The sequence below is a fragment of the Argentina silus genome (assembly GCF_951799395.1).
Source record: "Argentina silus genome assembly, chromosome: 8".
Lineage (NCBI taxonomy): Eukaryota > Metazoa > Chordata > Actinopteri > Argentiniformes > Argentinidae > Argentina > Argentina silus.
In genome coordinates this window covers 9,404,812-9,413,727 of record NC_139662.1, presented here as the reverse complement: position 1 = coordinate 9,413,727, position 8,916 = coordinate 9,404,812, and the positions used below count along the sequence as shown (strand labels likewise).

The 8,916-nt window shown below is 47.2% G+C and overlaps 1 protein-coding gene across 1 annotated transcript in view; it reads left to right on the top strand.

Annotated features, from left to right (window-relative positions):
* ccdc120a (coiled-coil domain containing 120a) overlaps window positions 1-8,332 on the top strand; it is an 8,567-nt gene extending 235 nt beyond the window's left edge. The window contains exons 2-11 of the mRNA XM_083676013.1: window positions 641-734; window positions 1,123-1,253; window positions 2,089-2,205; window positions 2,736-2,859; window positions 3,693-3,749; window positions 3,941-4,094; window positions 4,639-4,740; window positions 5,032-5,470; window positions 5,507-6,369; window positions 7,810-8,332. Of these exons, the coding sequence (XP_083532139.1) occupies window positions 641-734; window positions 1,123-1,253; window positions 2,089-2,205; window positions 2,736-2,859; window positions 3,693-3,749; window positions 3,941-4,094; window positions 4,639-4,740; window positions 5,032-5,470; window positions 5,507-6,369; window positions 7,810-7,915 (2,187 nt within the window). The 3' untranslated portion in view covers window positions 7,916-8,332. The remainder of the gene's footprint in view (window positions 1-640; window positions 735-1,122; window positions 1,254-2,088; window positions 2,206-2,735; window positions 2,860-3,692; window positions 3,750-3,940; window positions 4,095-4,638; window positions 4,741-5,031; window positions 5,471-5,506; window positions 6,370-7,809) is intronic.
* Window positions 8,333-8,916: the final 584 nt, after the last annotated feature.

The window sequence follows — 8,916 nt, the reverse complement described above, 5'->3', positions numbered from 1 at the left end:
CACATTTCAGACAAATGATTTGACAATATCTATAACATGTAGCAACCGTTCAGCACAAGCGTCAGTGCCTCAGAGCTTAGGCAACATAACTCGATTTCAGAGGAAAGCATAAATGTCCTTTGATATTTCATGATAGGTATGGAGATGTCTAATCGTGGGCAGGCAGCCGTGGTCTGGTGAAATGTGTGTGCAATGACTGATGATGGGGAACTGCCAGGATTTTACCATTTCTGATGAGTCTATTTTAGACTACATCAAGAATTTGATGATATGACATAAAAACATTCTGCCTTGCCCTGATTGCATTCAACGGCCACAAGCATAAAACTACTGCAGCACTTATGACTACAACTGGCACGCCTCAGACCCAGAGGAATTGTCTCCTCAAACCATACTGTCCTAACACTTTTCCCAAAGTGCGCACTTGTTCACTCCCTCACATGGATTTAGAAGCATGGGATTAGATTGGTATAGGCTTAAGCCTGAGGGAGTTTTCAACCATATCTCTCAACAGTCCGTTCCTTTTAAACCCTTCAAGGGAGAGAATGAGAACACACTGGGGGAAAAAGGGGTTGAGAATCGGGATGTCACGGGTCCACACTGATGTGTGTGTTGTCTGACTCCTTCCCTTTGTGTTTAGGTGAGTGGGCGTTTGTCAAGCAGTGAAGGCAGCAGCAGGGGCACATGGGAGACACATGACATGGAGGTCAAAGGTCACCTGATCTCAGCGCCTGGTGAGGAAACATACATACCTCATTCAATGATTGTGATTGGATGGCCATGGATTTCATGTTATAGGTTGATATTAGTGTGTGGTGCGTGTGTTTCTGCCTGCGTGTGTGTGTGTGTGTGTGTGTGTGTGTGTGTGTGTGTGTGTGTGTGTGTAACCCAGTATTCCATTTCAAAAGAAAATGCTGTCCTCCATTGTGTGTACAATTGTCACTTGGTGTTATACGTTCGTGACGGAGGCTGTGCAACATGTCTTATCTTGGTGTGTGTGTGTGTGTCTGTGTGTATCTGTGTGTGTGTGTGTGTGTGTGTGTGTGTGTGTGTCTGTGTGTGTGTGTGTGTGTGTGTGTATCTGTGTGTGTGTGTGTGTGTGTGTGTGTGTGTGCCCCCCAGATCTGCAGGGCTGTCAGGACGGTAAACAGCGCGTGGAGCGCATGACGGAGCTGCAGGAGAGGAGGCGCAGCCTGCAGAGTCTGCTGAACACTCGTCTGGCCGAGCTGAGACGCGTGTGTCTGCAGGAGGCGGTCAGTCCTGTCCCTCATTACTACCGCATCACTCCCCTTGTCAGTCTGGCCGAGCAGACAGCAGCCCGCACAGAGAATGTGTGTGTGTACGTGTGTGTGTGTGTGTGTGTGAGAGCCCTTAGCTCTGATAGAGTGACACGTGCGTGCGTGTGTATGTGTGCGTGCACGTGTGTGTGTGTGCGTTAGCTTGCGTGCGTACGCGTGCACGCGTGTGTGAGAACCCTTAGCCCTTAGCAGAGTGACGCGTGTGTGCGTGCGCACGTGTGCGTGCATGAGTCCGTACGTGCGTGTGCGTGCATGTGCGTGTGTGTGTGAGAGCCCTAAGCCCTTACAGAGTGATACTACTCTCCCGGTAGCAGCAGCAGCAGCCCTGAGCTCACTGAGAATGATACTCTCGTCCTGCCAAGACCTGCTGTCCCTGGCGGCACGGCACCAACCTGTGGCAGTACAGACGTCTGACACAGCAGTATGTGTTCCGTGTAGTCGCAGGCTGCGCCCATGCAGCTCACAGCCTGGGCGCATGCTTCACAGGTCTTATGACTGTCACCACACCGTTTAGAAAATTGTGAAATTGACATCTTTGGGTATTCGGATGGTCCTCTGTGGCTCAGTTGGCAGAGCGTGGCGCTAACAACGCTTAGGCTGTGGGTTTGATTCCCGCTGGGACCCTATATACTGAAATGTATGCACTCACTGCAATGTGAGTCGCTTTGGATAGAAGTGTCAGCTAAATGGCGTATATTACTATTATATTGTGATGAATTATGCATTCACATGACAGAACGTGGAGGCTAAAGTACCGGTGTTCTTGTGTCATTTTCTTTTCTCCACACAGGAGCTGACAGGAGAGGTTCCAAATGATTTCCCCCTGGAGTCTGGAGAGAGACGCCCCTATGTGAAGAGGCGAGTTGGTTCGTCCCGCCATGGTCCCAAGAATATTCTCAAAGGAGAGGTAAAAATTCAGTCTAGTCTTTTATTATGTGACAATACAATTCGTGTGTGTGTGTGTGTGTGTGTGTGTGTGTGTGTGTGTGTGTGTGTGTGTGTGTGTGTGTGTGTGTGTGTGTGTGTGCGTGTGTGTTTTATTGAGCATCAAAGGAACCAATGAACTTTGGTGAGCAAACTTAAAGGTATTGTTTCGTTTGTTGGCTTAGCAAGAGAGGAGAGATTATAAGTCGTGACTTGCACAAAGAGCAATTCTGACCAGTTGACATGAGATTTAAAAACTCAATAGGTTGAATCGGAAAAACTGCCCTTTTCAATAATGTAGCTATTTATGCATGCGTGCTTGTGTGTGTCTCTGTGTCTGCGCGCGCGCGCGTGTGTGTGTGTCTGTGTGTGTGTGTGTGTGTGTGTGTCTGCGTGTGTGTGTGTGTGTCTATGTGTGTGTCTATGTGTGTGTCTACGTGTGTGTCTATGTGTGTGTCTATGCGTGTACATGCGTCTCTTCCTCCTCCATGATTACATTGTCCTGTTGTTCAGGATGAGGAGGCCTCTCAGCGTAAACCTAAGAAGACTCTGTTCAGCAGCGCCCTACGCAGGCATGTCGACTCAGAACAGCACCCTCCACACGGCAAGAGGACCGTCCACAGAGGATGTCACACAGGTAACCTGTCACTGTCACGTCAGATAGAGGTCATCTGGCTCTGGAAAACCAGCGCTTACTTGGGTGTCATCATGTGATGACATTGATCTCATAGAACACAATGTTATTGTTATTGTTATGGAGACACACACATGGAAGACTCGTCTGGTGTGTACCTGTGCCAAGCCTCTATTAACCAGGAGCCAAGTAGCTCAGATAAGGTAGTCGTTAAAAAACCCCCCAGCTCAGTCAGGTGATGATGACATTGCCGCACCGTGGGAACTCACCGCGTGCGGCTCGTGTGTGTGTGTGGTTAGTGCTGCGAAAGGGGTTGTGGAGTTCATTAGGAAAGCGGGTTCCTCTTCCCTCCCTGGAAAAACGTCAGCCTTCGAGAGAAGCAGGCCAGGCGTGCAGGGCAGGGTATTGTGAGGGGGCAGAGGGTAGGAAGTCAGGAACAGAGGGTCCCTTCCTATCATTATCCCTGAAGCTGATGCAGCTCTCTCTCTCAGCAGAATCACCAGGGAAAGGGACACGCATACACGCACACAAGCACAAACGCACACACACACACACAGACACACACACACAGGTCTCTCTCAGCAGAATCACCTGGGTAAAGCAAACACTTTGCCCACACTAGCATACCTCTTTGAATACAACGAGGGCCGAATCCTTGGGATTGAAACATGAGATCCACGCACATGTCAAGGACATTTGCACAGACGTCAATACAAGTCTTGAGTTAGAATATGTATCTTAAGCTAGTGTTCAGATTTGTGTTCAGTGAATAAGCCCTATCTTATAAAACATTAGATCACCAATGTAACCTCTCCTTTGTGTGTGTTATTCCACAGACGACACAGTGAAGTCTGAGAGCAGCTCCATGTCTGACTCCACAGGCCATGACAATGGTAAGACAATGGGAAAGAAGAAACTCATGCCAACAAATCCATATTTGTTTTCTCAAATACAACAAAGTGGTGGGTAAATGTTTACAGTCACTCATCGCAATTATCTTCCCCTTTGTCTCTCCCTTTTCATACCCCCCCCCCCCTTTCCTCCTAATCTCTCATTGTTTCTTTCTCTCTTCCTCTCCTGGCAGATGAGTCGTCGGGCGGGGCCCCTGACTGCCTGTCCCCTTCGCGCCCCCGGCTGGCCCCGGGGAGCCCAGACAGCAGGCTGTGTAGGAAACTCTCCCCAGTGGAGATCTACTATGAGATGAGGACGCGGCGCAACTCCCTGGCCAGCTCTGCCAGGTAGTACTGTATCTGTATCTGTACCTGTACCTGTACCTGTACCTGTACCTGTGCCCGCACCCGCACCCGCACCCGCACCCGCACCCGCACCCTCACCCGCACCCGTACATGCACCCGCACCCACAGCCGTACCCGTCCCTGTCCCCGTACCCGTACCCGTACCCGTACCCGTACCCGTATCTGTATCTAGAACACACAGTTTGACCCTGTCCCTCTTAACAGTCTCTACCATATTAGTACATCTCTACTGCTACAATTCGGAGTATGATCCATTACCACATAAATAAATACAATTCAATTCAATTGTATTCAATTCAACGGTTATTTATTCAGGTTTGTCCCACTGACATACAATCTCGTTTGTGAAGGATGAGCAGTAGGGTTAGTGTTACAGACAGATTACAATCAATCACACAACGCCAATATAAAAGTAATATACAGTATATATGCAACGTGTGATCCCACTCACAATCACATTTATTATATGCCGTTTTGAAACTGTATGATGTTTAAGTATTAATATAGTGTCTGTGTGTGTTTCCAGCCCAAGTCGCACTCTGCCAAGGAGTGTGTCCAACCTGGAGGGTAGAAGTGTGCCAGCCACGCCTCTCCTGTCTCGGAACGGACCAACCAGTGTCCATATCAGGTGAGATTTACATACGTTAGCTTTACAGCACGGACAGACAGATGTCGGAAGTCTGCTTATATCATATGAACTCTGAGAGGGACTCTTGTCCTGCTAAGAAAATATCTCTCTATCATTTTAAGGGTGCTAATACAGTCGTAACTTTTGTTTGAGCTAATCATTTTCCAGGTTCACACAACAGAAATATCATGTCAGTGATCATCAACATCAATAAGATCAGTGCACAGACAGGTATTCGGCTACATGAATTAGCTTGGGACATTAAACAGTGTCTTTGTTCTCTCCCTCCAGGTCAGAAGTATCAAGCGGACCAGCTGCCAAGCAGCAGTGGTCAGACAATCCAGAGGTTCCCCAGGTGGTGCCTCTCCATTCTCAGGACGGGCCGTCCTCAGGGTCCTGCGAGCAGCAGGGTTACAGCAGCGCCTGCACCCGCCGCAGCAACAGCTCTGAGGCCCTCCTGGACCGAACCATCTCCTCCGAGGACGGGGGTGGCGGTGGCGGTGGTGGTGGTGGTGGTGGTGGAGGTGGTGGTGGTGGTCAGAGAGCCGGCATGCCCGCCAGGAGCGGACCTTATAAGAGCTCGGAGGCTCTGACGGACGGGCGTCTGAGGCAAGTCCAGTGGGGGAGTCCAGAGAGGGTGGGGCAGCTCAACGGACACACGGAGCCGGGCAGAATGCGTACATCCATGGGGGGGCGGGGAGGAGGCGGAGGAGGAGGAGGAGGAGGAGGAGGAGGAGGAGGAGGAGGAGGAGGAGGAGGAGGTGGAGGTGGAGGAGGAGGAGGGGTGTACAATGAGATCCTGATGGACTATGTGTGGGGGAAGCAGCAGAAGATGCAGCAGGTCCAACAACAGCAGCATCAACACCAACAGCTCCAGAGACAACAGTCCCACGGCAATGGGAAGGTCCCCAGGCCTTGGCCCGTCGAGGGCTGCTCTCTCCCACCTCCTCCACACTTCAACGGCTTCCCACCCCAGCCCCAAGCCCTGCACCTCCCCGGGGGCCCACCGGCCTACAGCAGCCCCCTGATGCTACGGGGGAAGCCCGGCGAGCCCCGCAGGGTGAAAGTGACACGGACCAAGTCCTGTGGTCCCTTCATTCCGCTCCAGCAGCACCAGCAGGAAGCCATCATGCTCTCGGCCTACTCTGAGCCGCCCCCTCCTCTTCCTCACAACAACAACAATAACGCTCCCACCTCCACCAGCTCCTCCAACGCAGCCCTCTACCCCCACCCACACCACCAGCACCAGCACCAGCATCAGCCTGAGCAGCCTGGGCCCGGGTCTGGGCCCCCCCAGAACCACCACCACAGACCCCCCCAGTACCCTGACTCCTCCACCCCAGATGACCCCACACGGAGCTTGCACAAGGCCCTGGCTCTGGAGGGTCTGAGGGACTGGTACCTCCGGAACACCCTGGGCCACCCTACGGCCGCTCCCTCCTCCTCCTCCTCTTCAGGGAAGGGTCTGGATAACGGCGGGCCGAACCGCAGACGCACAACGGCCTCGCTGCACGGCTCACACTCTCACCAGCTCCAACACCAGCCTCAGTCCTTCCAGGGAGGCGATGCCCACTACCCCTCTCAGCTGCCCCAGTCCGCTACCTTCCATGGGCACCCACTCCACGGCAGGTGAGGGAGTGTATGTACTGTATGTATGTATGTATGGATGGATGGATGGATGGATGTATGTACTGTATGTATGTATGTATGTATGTATGTACGTACATATGTATGTGTGTAGAGTATGTATGGATGTATGTATGTATGTACTGTATGTATCTATGTATGTATGTATGTACTGTATGTATGTATGTATGTATGTATGTATGTACGTACATATGTATGTGTGTAGAATATGTATGGATGTATGTATGTATGTATGTACTGTATGTATCTATGTATGTATGTATGGATGGATGGATGGATGGATGGATGGATGGATGGATGGATGTACTGTATGTATGTATGTATGTATGTACGTACATATGTATGTATGTATGTATGTACTGTATGTATGTATGTATGTATGTATGTATGTATATATGTATGTACGTGTGTATGTACGTGTGTGTGTATGTATGTATGTATGTACGTATGTATGTATGTATGTACTGTATGTACTGTATGTATGTATGTACGTATGTATGTATGTATGTATGTATGTATGTATGTATGTATGTACTGTATGTATGTATGTACATATGTATGTATGTATACATGTATGCATATACTGTGTATGTATGTATGTATGTATGTACTGTATGTATGCATGCATGTATGTACTGTATGTACTGTATGTATGTATGTATGTACTGTATGTACTGTATGTATGTATGCACGTATGTATGTACTGTATATTTGTATGTATGTATGTATGTATGCATGTATGCATGTATGCATGTACTGTATGTACTGTATGTATATATGTCTGTACATATGTACGTATGTATGTATGTATGTATGTACTGTATGTATGTATGTATGTACTGTATGTATGTATGTATGTATGTATGTATGTATGTATGTATGTACGTACTGTATGTACGTATGTATGTACTGTATATTTGTATGTATGTATGTATGTATGCATGTATGCATGTATGCATGTACTGTATGTACTGTATGTATATATGTCTGTACATATGTACGTATGTATGTATGTATGTATGTACTGTATGTATGTATGTATGTACTGTATGTATGTATGTATGTATGTATGTATGTACGTACTGTATGTACGTATGTATGTACTGTATATTTGTATGTATGTACGTATGTATGTACTGTATGTATGTATGTATGTATGTATGTATGTATGTATGTATGTGTTTGCTAGTGTTTTGTCAGTTTATTGTCTTCTGTTCTGTTTGCTGCAACAGACACTTATATACATATATTAATCTCTCCATCCAAATCACAGCATTATCAGCTTTCAAACAAGTTGAACAACATATCACAATATGATTTTTTATGCCTATATATATATATATATATATATATATGTCTCCTTTCCCCCATCCATTCTCTTATCTTTGTATCTCTTTCTCTCTCTCCCTCTCTCCTTCCCAGGTCAGTGGAGTTGTCTTTGTACCCAGAATCCTTCCCCTCACAGATGCAGGATCTGACCCTGAAAGAGCCCTTGAACGACCAGCCCACCCCGGGCACCCTGGTCTGACTAGCAGTCAGACAGACACCAACATGATACTACTGGCTTGTAACACATCATCATGTAGACCTACTTACCAAGCAACAAACAAGGACTCTAAGCAGGACATTTATACAATATTTAATTTGTTTTTTTTTACTCTCGTTTGGAGAAGAGGATGAAGACAGGGATGCTCTCCAGAGAAAGGCGCGTTCAAATGGATTTATGTACACCTTGACTGAAACAGAGGTCACTTGTTTTTTTCTTCTTCTTTTTCCTAAGAGACGTTTTCTATGTATTGCATAAAGTTGGACATTGCATTGCTCCGATGCTTCTGAGGCGGAGTGAAAACAGGCAGAGGGTCTGTTCAAAGCCTGCCCCGCCCGCCCACCCATCAGACACTCTGGTAGAAACATCTAACTGAACATAGCTTGAGGCTAAAGATGAACATGGAGGTGATATCCTCTTATTGTGTATGATATTATGCTAATCCAGTTTAGGTGATACTACATGGAACCTGAAATGGCTGAATCTAAAACCATGGACACTCTTGCATGCTCCCGTAAATTCATCATCAGCCTGTCCAAAGCAGCGACAGGATTGCTGTATTATACTATTTTTCCAGGTGAGCCATCTTCTTGATCCATACTGACAAACACAGCATATGAATTCCAGGTTTTAGATAGCAGGGAGGACAGCATATACAAATCCACATGATACAGCATGAACAGATTGGTTATACAGAAAATAACCCATGTCAGGATGGGTGTAATTCTAATGTCTACAATCAAACAAACCTTTCAATTTTAACAGTACTGTATGGTTACTTACTAAATATGGTGAACCAAGGAAAGAGATGAATCCAAAAATAACCATAAGACCCCTTTTCCATACTGTTGCTCTTCCAACTGTAGTTCAAGCATTAGAGATATGTTTGTTTGCCCAGTAACAAACACTGACACACAAATAAACCTCAGTTAAAATAATAAATTATGTTTTCAAATCTTACTGTTTTGGCAGACAAAAGAAGA